The 19,332-nt window shown below is 52.0% G+C and overlaps 2 protein-coding genes and 1 pseudogene across 2 annotated transcripts; 1 reads left to right on the top strand and 2 right to left on the bottom strand.

Annotated features, from left to right (window-relative positions):
* The first annotated feature begins 2,263 nt into the window (after positions 1-2,263).
* On the top strand, positions 2,264-5,951 carry Tor4a (torsin family 4, member A). Its single transcript, NM_001107816.1, is given in 2 exon segments — positions 2,264-2,467; positions 3,146-5,951. A coding segment is annotated over 1 exon segment (1,305 nt). The 5' UTR covers positions 2,264-2,467; positions 3,146-3,181; the 3' UTR covers positions 4,487-5,951.
* A 2,162-nt stretch (positions 5,952-8,113) lies between these two features.
* Positions 8,114-8,542, bottom strand: LOC108350588 (60S ribosomal protein L23-like; annotated as a pseudogene).
* Positions 8,543-15,106: 6,564 nt separating this feature from the next.
* Positions 15,107-17,661, bottom strand: Nrarp (Notch-regulated ankyrin repeat protein). Its single transcript, NM_001143750.1, is given in 1 exon segment — positions 15,107-17,661. A coding segment is annotated over 1 exon segment (345 nt). The 5' UTR covers positions 17,309-17,661; the 3' UTR covers positions 15,107-16,963.
* Positions 17,662-19,332: the final 1,671 nt, after the last annotated feature.

The raw sequence follows: 19,332 nt of genomic DNA, 5'->3' as shown, positions 1-19,332 counted from the left end.
GCTTGTCACCGGGTGGGAGGAGCAGGCTGTTGAATCTGTCCCTGAAGCTCAATGAAGGAGAAGGGGCTGTTCAGTTTTCTGATGTAAGTAACACTATCAGCTATATGAGTCATAAAGAAAGTATGTTGATTTTGGCTCAGGGACCTGGTCCAAAGGTCAGGATGAATTTGACAATAGCCATCTTTCTAACAGAGGCCTGTGGCATAGGGAACCTCAGTGATTGGGGCATAGGGGGAGGAATGAAAATGTGTGAGTTCTGTTTTCTCTATTAAAGCCATGGGACTGACTGAGGGTGACATTCCCACAACCTCCTTTGATCATAACCTCCAGTCTTGAAGGCACGGCACAGTGGATTGAATTTTCAGCCTCTGCCACCTTCTAGGTGGCTGGGGGAGGCTTCAACATATGATACCACAACCGGAACATCATAGGACCACAGGAGCGCTGCTAAGTCTCTAGCAGTGTAGAGGTCACAGGTCATAAGGTCATAAACACAGGCCTTCAGTTGGGGGAAATGCTGCTGGATTCTCCTGTTTATCATCATCATCATCATCATCATCATCATTTTTTTTTTTCCTGTGGCAAGTTCTCTGTAGCCTTGGCTGTCCTGAAACTCAGTGTGTAAACCAGGCTGTCCTGGGAGTCACAGACACAGAGTCACGGACTTGTCTGCCTCCCATCAGGCTCGGCTTGCTTATTTTAAAAGTGGAAGAGACATGTCTCTGGGGGATGGCAATGACCCACTAGCAAAAAGCTTGTGACACCAGGACTTGTGGGTGTCATATCCCGGCACCTGCTACTTACACAGCACAGACATTTCAGGAAGGGCGGGGCTGTGAGGTCCAAACACTGAGGCTCTTGGGACTGTTTTCATGTGCTAAGGATGGCGACGGGGCCACATTGGGTAGACAGGAAAGGACTGGGCCCTGGACAGTAGCTGGGAGAGGACTGGATGCTGGGCAAGTCCATTGGGCAGAGGGAAGGGCTGCTAGAGGCTGAGGGCTGTGAGAGACAAAGGTCTGTGTAGTTGGATTCTGCTTGTGTGGGCCAAGTATGCCTTCAAGGAGTTGTGGAAGGAAAGGGTGAAGGGTCAGGTCTGGGGCCAGTAAAGTTAGATTTTACAGTAGGGTTGGACAAGGGATCGGGCACTGAAGCTTACAAACCTGTCTATAAAAGCCTTCTCCTTGCAAAGATTAACTCTGCGGCATAAGTTCCCTAAATGGGTCACTTTATCAGGCCTTTTTTGTATCCCAAAATGGGACTGTGCCTGAGAATTTGACAGATCAGCCTCTTGCAAAAGTAACTGGCCAGCATTGGGCTTACCTACAGATTACCCTGTCCCTTTTTTACAGGGCCTGACCAGCTACCCCAGGACCCAGTATCCTTCCTGGGTCAGAAAATTCTAGACTAGAAAACCAAGATTTTTAAGAGCCTCTCCCCTCTAGGGCCTGGTCAGTCAGCTTTCTGCACACATTTTACACGGTCTGTAAGTGTAGATGCGAGGTGGGTTATAGGTGAGCCTGAGTTGTTTAGAGGGATCTGGAAACACTTGTCCATTTTAGCCACTCTAAACGTTGTGAGAGAGCTGGAAAGTTCAGGAATCCCAGACTGGCCAAGGAAGCAACCAGCTCCCTTCCAGAATGGGAGGAGTCGGTGGCCATCCATGCATGGCCCTTCCTGCACAGAAGGGCATGTAGGTGAGCCGGGCTACAGGCAGACAGGTTGCCATGAAAAGTCTAAAGCTTTTCCGTCTCCAAGTTCTTAGCCCAAGAACCTTTCTAAACCCGCCCCTCCCACTCCACAAGGACCCTGAGCATAAGGGGTTCTATCCCTAGCTCTAGAACTTGTGTTTCTTGGGTTCTGTCCTATGAGAGGTCCAGTTGAATGGGCAAAGGGGTGGGTGGGGGTAGAGTAGGGGAAGGAAGGGGAGCAGAGAGGGAAAGAAAGGAATTAGAGGTGCCCAGTTAAGCAAATGACCTGCTCTATTAGTTTACATTCAGCTAGAGCCTCAGGAGGGTCTTTAGGGTCCCTTCCTCAGTTTTCTGAGGGAAAGGAGTGTCCTGGCAGAGGGGATGTCAATAGAGGGCAGACTGAGCTTTTAGGAGTCCAGGGAACCTATGGGAAGAGCTGCTGGACCGGCCCCTCCCTCTCTGTGCCCTGGATAGGGGTTCTGGGCCAGTCAGCCAGACCTCCCCCCACTGGCGGATCCGTTCGGCCCAAGCTCCGCCTGCCAGCACCCCTGACTCACTTCCTTTGCATCTAAGCGGAAACCTCCCCAGAGCTTCCTCTGCTCCTGTCCCTGGGGACCTGCAGGAGTCGCTGCCCCTTCAAGCCTGCGTTGGACCAGCCAGACCCTGGCCCACCCACCTAACCCTTTGGGTGGAAGACTAGCATTTCCTGTTTCCTGAGTTGCTGGCTACTGGCCTTGGAAGGGAGTGGCCGAGCTGGGGAGCCCGAGCAGCCGCAGGTAGGGATGATATGGAGAAATCCAGGCCAGCCTCCTTACAGTCAAGGCTCTAGTCCTTCCTGGCTCCTTTTGTTCATCTTCTGCTCTTGTGTTCTCTGGGAGGATGCTGAGGGGCCCCAGATTTGGGCCTGGATGGTGGCTAAGGCTGGCAGTGGATTGAAAGGTCTAGGCTGTGACTAGGGACAGTGATAGAGCCCATCCTCAAAAACATGACAGTTGGTCTGCACATTCCTTTCCGCCAACTGTCCTAAGTATGGGGAGAGTCTCAACTCTTAGGGGTACCTAGTCCTCTGGGACAAGGGGCCTACTTGGGACCTGTAAAGCCTTTTGACAGTCTGATAGGTGCTGGGTGTGTTGTGTGCAGGGTTCAATTTGACTATTCTGTATCCCTAATCAGTGACATTATTACAACGAACCTTCTGTTTATTCCTCCAAGGGGGAAGTCAACAATTTGATAAATTATACACCTCACCCCACCCCCGCACTTCCTCAAGGCCTAGTCCTTTTCTGAGAGGACCCAAGAGATTTGCATGCGTTGAGGCCCTCCTGCAGAGAGCTGGACTTCCTGGTTGGTGGAGCTTGGGGAGGCGGGGCTAGTCTTTGGCCGTAAAACTCCTTAAGGAACTCCCAGAGGGTAAGATCCGGGACTCAGAAAGTCTTCCCATTTTCCTATTGCAGGGAGGGGAACTGCATGCACAGCACAGGTCCTGAACCATGGACCGCGGCCATCCTAGCCTAGAGCCCCAGGCCAAGGGGCCATGTGTGATCGCGCCAGTGCGCGCCGTGCTCCGTCTGCGCCGCCGAGTCTGCGTCTTGCGCAAGAGGCGCCTCTTGCAGACCGGCACTGAGCCGAGCGTTGGGACGGGGACACTCGGGTCCAGCGCCAGCTTGGGGACTCTGCGTGCTGACCTAGACCAACCTAAATTCTTCACCTTCGACAGCCTGACGGAGCTGTCTTCTAGGACACCCCGCAAGAGGCGCAGGCGTAGTCGGGTAGTGCTCTACCCGGAAACCTCACGGAAGTGTCGACCCCGTACAGAGCGGCAGAGTCGTGCACAGCGTTGCCTGCTGCTTCTTGTAGCCATTGTAGGGTTCCAGGTTCTCAACGCCATTGAGAATCTGGACGATAATGCACAACGTTACGACCTCGACGGGCTGGAGAAGGCGCTGCAGCGTTCTGTGTTTGGCCAGCCGGCTGCTGTGGGCCGCATCATGGCCCTGCTGCGAGACTACCTGGCTACCCATGTGCACAGTCACCCCTTGCTCCTGGCACTGCACGGGCCCAGTGGTGTAGGCAAGAGTCACGTGGGGCGCCTGCTGGCTCGCCACTTTCGTGCAGTGCTGGAGGATGGTGCTTTGGTTCTGCAGTACCATGCACGACATCACTGTCCAGAGCTACGCCCGGTTCAGGACTGCCGGAAGGAGCTGGCACAGCGTGTGGCAGATGTGGTAGCACAGGCTGAGGCCGAGGAGAAGACCCCACTCTTGGTTCTGGATGAGGCTGAACTCTTACCACCTGCGCTGCTGGATGAGCTGCACGACCTCCTGCAGCCACAGCGCTCTCACCATTTCCACAATGCTATCTATGTACTCCTAAGTGGCGCTGGCGGTATAGAGATCACACACTTTGTGCTGCAGAATGCGTCACGGATGTTGCCCTCACTCCGCCACAGTGTAGGCCGTACTCAGACTGAGGAATCTCCAGCCTTGGAAGAGTTACAAACCAGTCTTCGAGAGCTCCTGGCCCGTGAACACCCTCTGTGGCACACTGCGGCCATCGTGCCTTTCCTGCTACTGGACAAGCCGGATGTAGTCAACTGCTTCAGAGAGGAGATGGCCGGGGAGGGCTTTTTTCCTGAGCAGGCGCAGGCAGAACATCTGGCGGAGCAGCTCAGCTACTACCATGTTGCTGGACATGAATTCGCCATCACTGGCTGCAAGCAGGTAGTAGCTAAGGTGAACCTCTTGCAACACAAGCCTGCACATGCCGGACACGAGTCAGTGGGCCCAGGCGTTTGAACTGTTGAAGAAAACAGGAAGGATGTCAGGTGATTTGTGGCCCCTAAGCTGGTTCACCCCAGGAGCTATGGAGGCTGATGCAGTGCCTCAGCTCCTCTTCTTCTTCACCCCTGAGGTCACCAGAAAAGCAGCTACCTTCCTGTATGGAGTCTCCCCCCCCCCCCAGCTCCCACTATGTCTCTCATGTCCCAGGAGCGTGCGATAGGACCTCCATAACCCTAGGAGGTAGCCAGTGTGTGCTTATGGTACAGTTGTCTCAGTGTGTGGTTGGGGTAGGATCGTGGTCCACTGGAACTTGCGGCAGCCTCCATGCCTCTCACAGACTCCCAGCCACCCCTTGAATGCCTCTCTAGCTTAGAGCCCAGAGGTGGAGAATGCTTCTTTAGGCCTGCCTCAGAGGGCCGTGGAGCTGGTAGAAGACTCCAAGCCAGTGAGTAGATCCAGTGGAATTCTTCAAATGCAGTGGAAGCTAAGAGGAGACCCATCCTCTTGAGGCTGGCTGTCCGTTTTCCCCAGAGAGACATGTAGAATGGTTTTGGAATCAGTTACAAGGTTCAGAGTTCTGCTTACCACAAGAGGTTAGGAGGAACCTCTACCTCCAGGGAGGTGATGTGTCTCCACCCCCCCTGGGGAGACTTCCTGGGAAACCACTCAAAGTCAGGTTTCCCAAGAAAGGCTCACTGGACTCCAGTCTGTCTTACTGCTGAAGAACTTGTACTGGCCCCTTCCAGCCCCTGGCTCTGGAGGGACAGCAGTGGAAGTGAACCATACCTCGAGCCTTGCTGGCTGTTTATAGGAAGCAGGAAGCAAGCATGAGACCCAGTGGGGTGGGGTCAGATGGGCAGGTCCCAAAGCCTCTACCTGCATGTGCTGTGCCGGACGTGAAGTCCTCTTCCCTAGCAGTGTAACTGTCTGGTTACCACAGTTACGTGGGGTGAGGGTCCCTGTAGCCTTTGGCGTCCTAGGTTCAACCCCTGTCTCCCATTTGTGTGGAATTGGCTAGGCATGAGGTTTCTTAGTACTCCGGCCATGTCCGTGCTGCCACCTGGTGGCTGCACCCAGACTTTGCCTTGAATGCTCATCATTCTGGGTTAGAAAGTGAGGCTTGAGGGCACACAGCAGGTGGTGACTAGACGAGATTAGAGAGGAGGAGCCCCTCAATGGGGGTGCTGTGTCCTCCCCTACACTAGGGGAGACCTGCTGCAAAAGCACACAGGTTCAGGCTTCTGTACAGGGCATTGATTTAGTGAGGATCCAAACCCATGCCACGTTGTTTTCTCTTTATTTATTTATAAAACTGTGCACTTCTAAAATAATTTCTTGGAGGCTAATTTCTGGTCTAAAGAGGCCTGTACACTCAGCACTGAGCAGGTTACATCATGCCCATGAATAAACCATAGTTCTAAGCTACCCTTCTATTGTCTTCTTTTCCTTTTCTGTTTGTCTGTGAATTGAGAAGGGGGTACCATAACCCTCAACGATAAATTCACCAGCGTCTCCTTCTGAGCATCTACTTACTAATTCCTGGGTTTGGAGATGGGTGTGGTGGCACACACCCTTCATCCCAACACTCAGGCAGAGGCAGGCAGACCTCTGAGTTCATGGCCAGACCAGTTCATGGTCTACAGAGCGAATTCCAGGACAGCCAGGGCTACACAAAGAAACCCTGTCTCAAAACCCCTGAACCCTCCCTCCAAAATGATAGTTCATGTTTTCAGACAGGGTTTTACATTTGTAGCCCAGGCTCACCTTGAACTTTTGAGCCTCTCAAATGCTAGAATTATACTTGTGTAGCATCATGCTGGGCAAATGGATTTTGTGGGTTTTGATATTTGAGAAATTCTGGAGGGAAGTGTAACAGGAAGCTGAAGTTCATAGCTCAGCCAGCAGAACTGAGCAGGAAGTCCGTAAATAACTATTATGTCTGTATTCTTTTGACACAGACTTGCAGTAAGATCCTGGGTGACCCAGAACTCGTTTTCTCTTTTTGTTTTGCTTTTGAGACAGGATCTTGCTATATAGTCCAGGCTTGTAGCCTAGACTGGTTTCAGACTCTGAATTTGCATCAACCCTGCTGTGATCCACAAGCAGGAAGCAGAGAGCATTAGTTCCAAGTGAAGCTCTGGTGACAAACCTAGAGGTGTCACACCTCCTAATCCTTCCCAAATGTTCTACCAACCAGGGACCAAGTATCCAAACATATGACTCTGAGAAGGCTGCTCCCACTTAAACCACCCATCCAGAGCTTCTGCCAAACACATGTGGAGACAGAAGCTGGAGGAGGAAATCGCTTTATTCAAGTCAAGGTTTGGGGAAGTGGAGTGAGAGTTACATCACCGAGGAGAAAATTTTCCAAAATGGAAATATATCAAGGTGTTGGTGGGTGAGGGGGAAAGACTCCAGCACTGGGCAAAAGTCTTTGTCTTCAAAGCATGTTCACGGGGTTGGGGATTTAGCTCAGTGGTAGAGCACTTGCCTAGCAAGCACAAGGCCCTGGGTTCGGTCCCCAGCTCCGGAAAAAAAAAAAAAAAAAAGAAATACAGAGGCAGGATGACTGTGCACTTCTCTGTGCTGTAGCACCACGTGCCCTGTGGGGCCACAAGGCCCAGATGCCTGTAGATAGGAAAGTACCTATGAACACATCAATGTCTTCAGAGAAATGGTGAATTAATGAATACAGCCAGATTAAGGAAAGTGCTCCACAGTCCCCTCCCCTGAATCACATAAAGAGGAGGACATTTGGACCACCGTGATAAGAGCGCCACTTGACCCATCAGCTGAACACCCACGGCTCAAGGAGCCAGCAGGCAAGGAGCTCTGCCTGCCGCCCATTCAGCCTGGTTCTGCACCTTGCCTCTGCACGTGTGCTCCAACCACGCTGAGCTTGATTTGCTGTGGTGTCCCTAGCAGCTCTCTAAGAACTTTACCCAACACCCGCCCTCCGACTTGGAGATTCTCGTTGTAGCCTCTTTTACTCCTTTCGTAGCCTTTCTATAACCTATATTTGTACGTAGATAGAGTCACCATATGACGTATAATGTCTGTTTTGGGATTAATGTGTCGTAGTCAGGGTTTCTATTCCTGTACAAAACATCAGGACCAAGATGCAAGTTGGGGGTTTATTCAGCTTATACTGCCACATCGCTGTTCATCACCACAGGAAGTCAGGACTGGAACTCACACAGGGCAGGAAGCAGGAGCCGATGCGGAGGCCATGGAGGGATGTTACTTACTGGCTTGCTCAGCTTGCTTTCTTATAGAACCCAAGACCACCAGCCCAGGGACCACATCACCCACAATGAGCTGGGTCTTCCCACTTTTGATCACTGAGAAAATGCCTTACAGTTGGGTCTCGTGAAGGCATTTCCACAACTGAGGCCCCTTTCTCTGTGATAACTCCAGCTTGTGTCAAGTTGACACACAAAACCGGCCAGTAAAATATAGTATTAGGATTGGAACAGAAAACTTGTGTTTGTCAGTGGTCAGGTGTCAAGGGAAATCAGGACGACTTGGACAATTGCAACCACCGTAATTGACCTAGTTTATGAGTTTATCCTATAAGTTCTCCCTCCCCTCCCCACAGAGCAAAGCCTTCTAATGAGTATGTTTTACAGACACACTGGAGAATCAGGCAGTGCTTCCTGCATTGGATGCGATCCTGGGCCACGAGTCTGCATGCTCTTTTGCAATGGGACCTGTGATAGCAGAACCTTTCATCTTGCCTTTATTGTTTACTATGACTTCTGCATCCTCTTCAAAATAAAGAGACACCCCATCTTTTCTTCCGCATGACTTTTGTTGTCGAATTACCATTGCTGGATGGACCTTTTTTCTTAGTTGTGGTCTGCTTTTCTGAACTGTGGCCATCACCATGTGGCCCACACCAGCAGCAGGAAGTCTGTCCAGCCGTCCCTTGATTTCCTTCACAGAGATGATATACACGTTCTTGGTGCCTGTGCTGTCAGCACGGTTGATCACAGCTCCTACCTGGAGACCGAGGGAAATCCGAAATTTTGCTCCGGAGGACCCACCACGTCTTTGCTTCATCTTGAGCATCCGGGAAGAGAAAGAAAGGGCATCCTATAGACTGTACAGTGAGATGAGCACATGTGTGTCCCCGTGCTTCTGACATACTGTGCTCATGAGCAAGGATGGGTACGGACTAGACAAAAGACACAAAGGTGAAGGCAGCGAGATTTTGATGTACAGCATCAAGGGAAGATTATTTCTTTCTGGCAAAACATTACTGTCTTTGTAAAATCATCATCCTTATTATTAGTAGTATTAGTATTATAAAGTTTTATTTATTTGATGTGGATGGGTGTCTTGCCTGGATACATGCCTGTGCACTACAGGCATGCTTGGTGCATGGGGATACCGGAAGAGAAAATCAGATTCTTAGGGACTGGAGTTACATACGGTGGTGAGCTTCCATGTAAGTGGTAGGAATTGAACTCGGGTCCTTGATGAGAGAAGTCAGTGTTCCTAACCACTGAACCATCCCTCCAATCCCTTTTATTTTATGTTTAAAGAATTATATATATTTATTTTATGTATGAGTACACTGTAGCTGTCTTCAGACACACCAGAAGAGGACATCAGGTCCCATTACAGATGGTTGTGAGTCACCATGTGGCTGCTGGGATTTGAACTCAGGACCTCTGGAAGAGCAGTCAGTGCTCTTAACCACTGAGCCATCCCATCTCCAGCCCCTGTTAAATTTTTTCAAAATTATGCTATGTTAGTGTCCCCAGGGGCCTGAAGGGGATGTTGGATCTCCCGGAGCTAGAGTTACAGACAGCTGTGGGTAGGCAGACATGGGTGGGTAGCGATTGAACCAGGGTCCTTTGCAAGAGCCACCGAGTCACCTCTTCAGCTCTGTAAAATCGTCTTTCATTCTCTTTCCTGAACTTTTAAAAATGCTGTTTCAAGCTGAGTATAGTGGTGCTCAGCTTTAATTCCGGCACTCAGGAGGCAGAGGCAGCTTGCAGTCTATATAGTAAGTTCTAGGGCAGACAGAGATGTATAGTAAGACTCACAAAAATCATACAACAAGCAAAAGACATATTATTGTCCTCCCCCAAAATGGGCCCATCAGTCACCTAGACGGGGACCTGTTCTAAAAGAAATAATGTAAGTGTGGTGGTGGTGGCACAGCCTTTGATCCCAGCACTCAGGAGGCAGAGGCAGGAGGATCTCTGAGTTTGAGGGCAGCCTGGTCTACAGACTGAGTTTCAGGACAACCAGGGCTACACAGAGAAATCCTGTCTCGAAAAAACAAATGTTCCACCATGACGACACATGCCTAGTCCCCAAAGCTTTTAGTTGTTGTTGTTGTTATTATTATTATTAGTAGTAGTAGTATTAATTATTGGTTTTTCAAGACAGGGTTTCTCTGTGTAGCCAGGCTGGCCTTGAACTCAAAGATCAATCTGCATCTGCCTCCCTAGTACTGGGATTAAAGGCGTGTGTTACCACCACCAAGCTTATATTATTTTAAATTATGTTTGGGGGGTATGCAGGTTTGAGACAGGGATTCTCTGTAGAGCCTTGACTGTTCTAGAACTCACGTTGTAGATCAGGCTAGCCTTGAATCAGAACCTCTTGCCTCTGCTTCCCAAATTCTGGGATTAAAGACATTCACTACACCTGGCTCAGAAAGTTATTTTTAATTTCAAGCTTGAATTTATTTTCTTGAGGCTGGGTCTCACTATGTAGCTCTGGCTGGCCTCCGACTCACAGACTCTGAGTGCCGACATTGTAGGCGCGGGGCAGCTCCAAGCCTAGCCATGTGCATGATGCGTATGCATGAGTGTATGTGTCACGGCTAGTGTGTGGAGACCACAGGACACCTGTGGAGTTGCTGCTCTCCCCTCCCTTCACCATTGGTCAGCAGGCTTGTGTAGCAAGTGCCATCATCTGTGACACTCAGCAGCCTTCGGAGGTGGTTTTTGATAGATGCATATCTTTTTTTTTCTCTCTTTTTTTTTTTTTTTTTTCGGAGCTGGGGACCGAACCCAGGGCCTTGCGCTTGCTAGGCAAGCGCTCTACCACTGAGCTAAATCCCCAACCCCGATAGATGCATATCTTAACTACCTTTATATTACTGTGATAAAACATCATGACCAAAGCAATTTAGAAAAGAAACCGTTTAATTGCCAGGCAGTGGTAGTGCATCCTTTTAATCCCAGCAGAAGACTGGGTGGAAGAAGAAGGAAGGTCTTTACATTTGAGGCCTAGAATCAAGCTCCAGGACAGCCAGGGATACACAGCAGGGAGGACAAGAGGATGAGAGGGAAGGAGGAAGGTAGGGGAAAGGGGGGGGGGGGGAAGGGACGGAGGGAGGGAGGGAGGGAGGGAGGGAGGGAGGGAGAACATTTAATTGGCTTATGGTTTCAGCTTATCATTTTAGGTTGCAGGAGGAGAGGCAGCCTACTAGTGCCAGCCACCACTGGACCCACAGGGGGCTGGCCCTCAAGGCTCCCACAGAGGCTCCAGGCTCTATACCCAGGGCACCCTCTAATATATTGTGATGATCATTTGGAATGTGTCCTGTATCTTGCAGCCATTAGAAATGTGGCCCTTGGGGGAAGGGCTACAACTGTGGCTGTTCTGCTAACCATCTTTGAAGCCTTGGACCTTGGATTATCTTCCTTTTTCCATTTGGTCAAGACATCATAGGGACAGCAGGAGTGATCCAGGGGTTCCAGCTGGGCAGTTGGCCTCTGTCACCTAATGCTCCACCTTCTGATTTGTTGTCTCGGCCTTTCCTGTTCTTTCCACAAATGATCAGGCTTTAACTTCCGCTACACGGCCAAGGCCGGCTGTGCATTTCCTCCCTAGTCTTTCCCTATTTCTTTCTCTCTATCCATCCCGCTCACTTGGTTTTGAGAACTCGCTCTCTGTCCCATAACCCACCTTGTCGAGCTCCCACGCTGTGCGAAGCTCCAGCTGGTCATGCCTTTCTGATCTGTGCATGTCAGTTCTTGCTCCAAAGTGACCTAAGCACTTCACCCAACCTTCGCTTCATGCCTCGACGGATGGAGGTTAGAGTCCTGGGTAACCATGTGCACAAACACAGCTGCCCACCCGGTCACACACCTAGTGTTCTTGGCGGGGACCAAGTGCGGGCCGTGACCACAGGGAGGCAGCATAGCCTCGCAGGCCAGACGCAGCCGCCCCCTCCCCAGCTTCCACCCCCTTTTCCCTAACTCGCTTTAAGCGCCACAGGATGAGCCGAGGTCATCAGAAGCTGGGGAGGTCCAAGTTGGGCAAGGAGCGTCCGAGATCCAGTCTCGCCCCTGTTCTCCCGCCCGGTCCTTGTTCCACCGTGCCGAAGGGGAACCCCGCCCGCTCACGGGAGGTGACCAGAGATCTCTGCTCCTGTTTGGTCAGGACCGGGGTGTTCTCAGATTCTGCTTGGGTCTCCTACAACCTCCTTGTCTTGGGGTGGACAGCAGTGTGGCTCGCGGCCCTGCACACGTGCACCAAGAGTCCCCGAGGCACTAAGAAGTGTCTGGAGGGCAAAGGCAGGTCTTCCTAAGGAGCTGCGGGTCCCAGGCCGTGACCTAGAGCAGACGACAGCTGGTCTCTGCTCTCACACCGAGCCCGGCAGTGGGTGCTTGGGCAGCCGGTGCGCCGGAGGGCGCCGCTCTCGGTCGCCTCGCCTGGCGGGCTCGCAGGAACCGCCCTGCTGGCTTTGAATGTAAAGACTCTGCCTTTGTGAGTGCTTGCCCGCCCCACCCGCCGCCGTCCTCATTAGCATAGCAGCTGCTCGCCGAGCGAGGACCGGCTCAGGAGAGGGCAGAGGCCTCCGGAATGAATGGGGCCGCGGCTTCGGTGCGGGCGAGAGAAGAAAGACCGACAGACGGACACGCAGGGGACTGTCGGAAGGACATCCAACCAGAAGAATGCGCCGCACGGGGGCGGGGCTGAGGCGGTGGGGGAGGGCGGCCTCCAGGGACCCTAGAGCCCCAGGAGGGTCTTGCCAAGGCCTCAGAAGGAGCAGTTGCTGAGGTTCCCAGACCTTCGACGGCCCCTCCTACGGCCTGAGCCCTTATACGGAGGGCTTGGGCTTTGTTGCTTAGCAGTCCCAGGCAAGAGGCCTCCTTTCCCGTCCTTCAAGGCCTGTGGATGTCGCCTCTTCCCTGAGGCCTCATGGGAGCACCAAGACACAGCTGGCTTTCCCAGGTCAAAGGGTAGCTGTTCCTTCATCTGTGGTACACGCCCCCTCTGTCCTTTTTTTTTTTTTTTTTTTTTTTTCTTTTCTTTTTTTTTCGGAGCTGGGGACCGAACCCAGGGCCTTGCGCTTGCTAGGCAAGCGCTCTACCACTGAGCTAAATCCCCAACCCCCTCTGTCCATTTTTGTGGCGAGCTTTAGGGACAAGAGTGCCCCATAGCCACTTCTCTTTTCCCTTTCTGGCCTGCTTTGTGTCCTGACTCTCCCCTGTTGGCTCTTCCCAGTCCACTCTTACAAGTAGACGATATTTCTGCATTTCTGGAAGTAAATGTTTTCTCTGTAATGGGTCAGATCAGAGATGGGTAGGAGCCAAGCACTCTTCTGAAAACGGGGCCCTCACATTCTCTGTGTCCTTTCTCCCTTTAGGGTTTCCCAATTCTGGTGCCCATTCCTTCTCCAGGTCCTCTCAGTGCCTCTTGGCTTGTACCCTCACCTAGCAACAGGCACATCTGCAGCTCTGGAAGGCCAGGACAGAGGGGGAACCTGGGTCATCTATAACTTCTTTTCACCTGCCCTAACCTGGACCAGTTTGGGGAGAGGATAGGAAATTTATCCCAGACTCGTCTAGCCAATACCACTGCCCACTCCACTGCAGTGGGTACTTTGTTGAGCTGAAAGGACCACTGGCCACTACATTCTAGGGCGCTGGAGATACGGCAACCTTGACTTGGTCACATCTAGAGACTTAGGCCTGCTCCCACTGCACAAGCAACTGGCTGTCATGGGAGACATTCAGTGGAGTACTGTTCCTGCTGAACCCTCCCTGCTCTGCCAGCCTAAAGACTTCAGCTAAGTCCTCCCCTGCTCACTCTGGAGCACGCTGCCCAGTCGCACTCTGTGGGCCTGACTAGCTGGCACTCCTGCCATAGCTGAGCCCACCAAGGGGAAGGGCTGGTGATTTGAGGGTTGAGTGTGTCTACCTACCTGCCTCCTAGTCTCCTAGTGTGCTGCATTGTGAAGAGGCTGTGCTTTCACCTCAGCTCAGACAGCATGGGTTCCCTCCTCAGCCATCTTTTTTTTTCTTTTCTTTTCTTTTTTTTTTTTTTTTTTGAGATAGGGTTTCTCTGTCTGTGTAGCCCTGACTGTGTCACTGTGAAGATCAGACCGGCCTCAAACTCAAGAGCTCTGCCTGCCTCTGCCTCCCCTGTGCTTGGACTAAAGGTCTATGCCACCAAACCCTGGTTTCCCATCTCTTCTTAGCTTCACTTCATTGATGGCACAACACAGTCTGCTGTATCCCTCCAAAGAGAAGGAGATGCAGGACTGCAGCTGGCAAAGGCGTATCTGGAAGCCCTCGAGCCTCTCCTAGGTGGGGTAATTCTAAAGGTGCTGTGAAGGCAGTGATTCTTGTCTAGCCTTCCCTCCTCACAACTCCAAGTTAGTACTCGAACAGTCTAGGGAGAGGGTGGGGAATAAAGACTTAACCGGCCACATCATTCTAGCTGTGGGCAGTCTGTTGAGCTGGAAGAACGGTTGGCCATTGCACTCCAGGGAAAGGGACATCAGCAACAGTATAACTTCGGACTTGTCTCATTCCCATGAAAATAGTATAGCGCAGGGGAAGGCATGGGTACTCCCAGTGGTAACAATTCCTGGAGCAGGACTTCTGAGGAAGATCCCATGTCTCTGCAGAGTATATACATCATAGTCTGCTCACTCTTGGAAGTTTAATAACCTTATTGTTGCTAGGGAGAAAATGATAAGACCTCAAAGTAGGAACCTGAGGGGTGTGTGGGGGACTGGTGGCTGCCTGGAGTTTGTATCACAATAGCTACTTATATCACGGCTCCTTCAGAGTTCCTCTCATGGCTGCTGCTGCTCTGGTCCAGTCAGGCACCTCCTTCCCTGATTCCAATTCGGACCCCAGGACAGGGCTGTCCATATTCCTCCAATGCATTTCCTCAAATCACAGGTATGGGAAACCTGGACCTAACTCAGATCTGCTTTTTGGTGAATTTGGCCCTGGACTCTGGAAGTCCAAATGTCTAGAGTTGTTACTTGCCCTGGAGCAACTGGAATGTTCCCCCAAATCTAAAGAGACCCTCATCTGTGCAGAACTTCCTCCAGGGTTTCAACTCTCAGGCTGGGTAGGAAGCAGGAAGAGCTACAAGCAGATATTTCTCTGGGGAGGTCTCAGCCTCTCTGTCAGTACTAGGAAGTGGCTAAGACAGGAGCTCCTGAGGTGCATCTGGGTTTCCGAAGCCCCTGTGGTTGAGTTAGACTTGACGGTTGAGCTAGGCTGAGCTCATGTTTTACCCAGCTTGTTCTCTAGGTTCACAAGCCAAGCAGCCATCCTCTATTAGCTAAAGACAGCATGCCATGGCCCAATCCTCATCTGCTTACAGAGGATCCATGACTTGTTCCAAAATTAAGAACCAGTATTTTTTTTAATATAAAAAGAGCAATGAAAAATTTATTTATAAATTTTTCACGATGGGCTACAAGTCTATATCATACGCTCAGGAGTGTGCCAGACTTCATACAGATAGAAGAGACCAGACCAAGACCCATCTGAAGCTTCAACATAGGTCTAGGAAGTCTTAACATTAATTAACATAATTAAAAAGGCATTTGCATGAAGAAAAACCATAGAGAACTCCTTCTGAAGTAATCTGTGCTTGTCTCAATGTTTGCCACTTTCACATTATCACTGTTCCTCCCACACTGGTTCATAAAAGTGTAGAAGACCAAAGAGAAGGACCAGGCAGCACAAAGGGCCCCACCCACCTGTGTCCTCAAGTGCTCCCCATTTTTGTACGCAGGGTCAGCAGCACTTCTACGAAGGGGAAACCTCATTTAAATTTGAATAATTCAGCCTCCCTTTTATTCCCCAGAATCAAAACAAAAAGGGGTGTGGGGTTGCATAGGAAATTGGAATCACAGAAACCAGGAAGTCTCCTTCCAGAGACAGCAAGTGACACTCCACACCTCCTCCAGCCCTGGTCCTTGGCACAGCCCCTCCCTCATGGCAGGATCCTCTGATCATAATAGGCTTGAGGGTGGGGAGGGGGCTGGGGAAGGCAGAAAGGTCACGGCAGCCCTTCCACTCATTCAGCAATACCATGAGAGATTCACAGTCTTTATAGGAATTTTATAAAAATATAAATATGGGTACACAACAGCCTTCACAACGCTGGATACAACGCCCTTTAAAATTGGGTTCATAACCAAGATTCAAAAAATACACCTAAAACTTGGCTTAAAATATGTTAATATTTTATATTCTGTCATAAATGTTATGACATTTACTTGTGGCAAATTCATTTACTTTTTTAAAAAAGTGTGCAACCGACTATTAACTATAATAGAAGTCACTAGGAAGGGTAACATGCTCTCAGAATCCCCACGTCCCAGCCACGCGGGCTTCAAGGTCCCTTTGGAACTTTGCTAAACCAGCTGGTGTGGAGAATGGTGGCCTCTCACGGGAAGGGAAAGGGAGATAGATTCTGGGCTCCCTGAACTCAGAATCCAGGGAGAATAACAGAGGAATGAGGTGTGGAAGATTAGGGACTTGGTGGGGGAGGGGCTAGCAATGGGAAAACCATAGGACTAGGCGGTATTTTCAGTGCAACCAAGAAATGGTAGACTCAAGTTTTTAGTTTTAAGGAAAAAAAAATGCATCTTTCTCCCATAACCACGCACAATATTTCCAAACAAAAAACTCAGGCGCACAAACTTCACCCACAAATATACACACACGTGATAAATAGTTGAGGACATCAGGAACCCGGAGCGTCCCCTTCCCTCGTGAGAGGGCGCGCAGATGGTGGAGCCCGGTAGTGGCTGCTTGGCGGCCGCCAGTTGTGGGAGCCACAGTGCGGGCGGGCGGGTCTCACGGGCGGCGGCGGGAGCGCGAGTCCGCCCGCGTCTTTCACCTTCCGGAGAAAACATTTCAAGCGGAGGATCCGGTATCTCGGGATTCCGAAGTCTCCCGGTGTGAGACTCAAATTTCAAAATGGACTGGAGCCTGCGCCCCGCCCCCACCCTCTAGGCGGTCGGGGGCCGTGGGAAGGCTCTGGGGCCCTGCGGGGCTCAGAAGACTGCCCAGGGGAGGCGCTCTATTGCGGAGGCTCGAACTAAGGGGGCCACGGACGCGCTACTTTGGTCGTGGCCGTGGACATAGAGACCTAGCCAGATTTCCACGCGGACCAGCAAACCTGGCGCACACCGAGGTAGTTGGCGGGAAGGTACAGCAGAGACGACGCAGGTGAGGCCAGGGTCCGGGGTCGGGGTGGCTATCACCGGCCGCTGGCCGCGTACTTGGCCTTGGTGATGAGATAGAGCACGATGTCCTGGTGGCCCCCGAAAGCGGCGATGTGCAGTGCGCTCCAGCCGTCGCGGTTGGCTAGGCGGATGTCTGCGCCGAATTTGACTAGCAGCTTCACCAGCTCCAGGTTGCCGTCGATGACTGACTGGTGTAGTGCTGTCTGGCCCTCCGGCCCGAACGAGTTCACGTTGAATTCGCAGTTAGTCATGTTCTGCAGCAGCGACTGAAGCTCCTGTGTGTTGCCCTTGCGCACCGCTTCCTGGAAGATGCGCTGCGTCTGTGGCGCCGAGCAGGTGGACAGCTCGGCTTGGCTCATGCTGCCGCAGAGCTAGGGCCCCGGGCCGCGCCCCGGCTCAGCGCGGGCGGCGGCTGCAATGCGGGCCCCGGGCTGTCTCGGGGCGTGTCTCGAGGTACGCCTCGGCGCATGGAGGGCGCTGCGCCCTCGGGCCCCGCACGCCGCCTCTGCGCACTCCGGGCGCTGGGGGCCGAGGGCCGCAGGCGCGGGACCCCTGCTGCATCCAGCCGCGCCCAAGCGGGCGGGCGACAGGGCTGAGTGCTGGTTCGCAGGACCTGGAGTAGCCGGGAGGCCGCGACACTCGCAGTCGTGGTCCCTTCGAGGTTAGGCTTCGCTCCAGCGGAACTCCACCCGCGTCCCTTTGCAAAACAGTTCTAATTCGCCCGCAGCTTCCCGGAGTTTTTACGGTTGGTTCTTATATTTGCATAACAATGGATGCTCTTGACGCACACACCAGGGCACTTTCGATTGGGTGGTGCCCACGTGGGGGCGGGGCGGAGGCGGGGTCGTGCGGCTGCTCCCTCCTGGATAGAGGGCGCTGATCTCAGCCAGCACCAGACGGGGTGGTCAGGCGGCCTCAGGGGTTTTCCAGCACCACTGCCGGATCCTGGGTCTGGTTGCTCCGGTGTATAGCCGCCTTCCGCAGTTTTCTTCTTCCTTCATAGATGTCGGGAATTGTGAGTTCCTCGAGCAGACACTCCCAGGCTGGGACCTAGTGTTCACTGTGGCAATTCCACGAAGTTGCGTAGTCCTCCATCACTCTCGTCCTTTCTACTCAAGTGTAACTTCCCAGGGAGCTTGAGCAGCAATTGTGTTTGGCCCCTTTACACTGATGAAAGGCGCTCCATGCCCTTAAGCCACCCCCACTGTAGGGGTTTCTTTGGCAGGCTGGTATATATTCTCTCTCTCTCTCTCTCTCTCTCTCTCTCTCTCTCTCTCTCTCTGTTATGGTGTGCAGTCTCACCACTCCTCCTTATGTGTTGTTTCCACTGCTTAGCCCTTGTCAGCATTCGCGACACATAGGGCTGGCTGGTGAGACCCACAGCATTGCCCTCTGAGGGAGCTTTGAAATGACTCATTTCCCAACCATAAGCCCCACGTTTTATTGACCACTCTTAACAACTGACCAGGAGGCAGGAGGTGCTGGTGCTGGCTGGGAAGGCAAGGCTCCACATTTCCTCATCCTGTTTTACAGCTTACAGCTTCACTGTGGTTGCTGAAAATTAAGGAGGAATGATCTTAAGACTTGACAGAGCAGGAGGCAGGGCACGTCAGGACTTGATTTCCTCTGAAGCTAACTGGGAATTCCAAGCAGGCAACTGTAAGCCTCGGCTGGGCAGACCACCCTGCCAGGCTCCATCTGGGGAAGCTCATTTTGCTGGATGCTCACGCTCCAGACTCAGAACTATATCATACTCACATGACCCCAACCTTACTCTGAGCTCTGGGAGGAACCATAGGTAAATAGAATGGAGAAAGTAGGCTCTCTGTGACCATCTTTGGGCAGTTGCTAGTAGGTCAACTTGTTTAAGGGTCACGCTCACCTTTTGGTAGCCTAAGAACCTGAACCTCGTGTATCCAGCTTTGAGACCTCTCTGGTTTTCTTGCGATCCATGGTCTATTGGGTTCTGCCCATTTGGTCCCCTATCCCACACCTTATGCCTCACTGTTCCAAGATCTTGAGAGGAACCCGTATGGTTCTCTCCACTGTGCAGGTAGACTGAGGTGCAGTTGGGGATTCTGACTGATGCAGGCTGTGTCACAGAACACTAACCCAGAACAGGGAGCACAGGGAGAAAAGGGAGTTCCGGGAGCTCCCAGGAGGGGAGCATAGGAGGACAGGATCTGCTTCCTGGTTGGCCCGTGGTTTAATGCATTCGCATAGGGGCTGGGGATTTAGCTCAGTGGTAGAGCGCTTACCTAGGAAGCGCAAGGCCCTGGGTTCGGTCCCCAGCTCCGAAAAAAAGAACCAAAAAAAAAAAAATGCATTCGCATAGGGCTTCGAGGTATTAGACAGGCAGGAGTCAGAGACCACACCTTGGAGT

The sequence above is a fragment of the Rattus norvegicus genome, chromosome 3 (genome assembly GCF_021556685.1).
Source record: "Rattus norvegicus strain SHRSP/BbbUtx chromosome 3, alternate assembly SHRSP_T2T, whole genome shotgun sequence".
In the NCBI taxonomy this organism is placed as follows: domain Eukaryota; kingdom Metazoa; phylum Chordata; class Mammalia; order Rodentia; family Muridae; genus Rattus; species Rattus norvegicus.
This window is presented reverse-complemented; position numbering and strand designations above follow the sequence as displayed.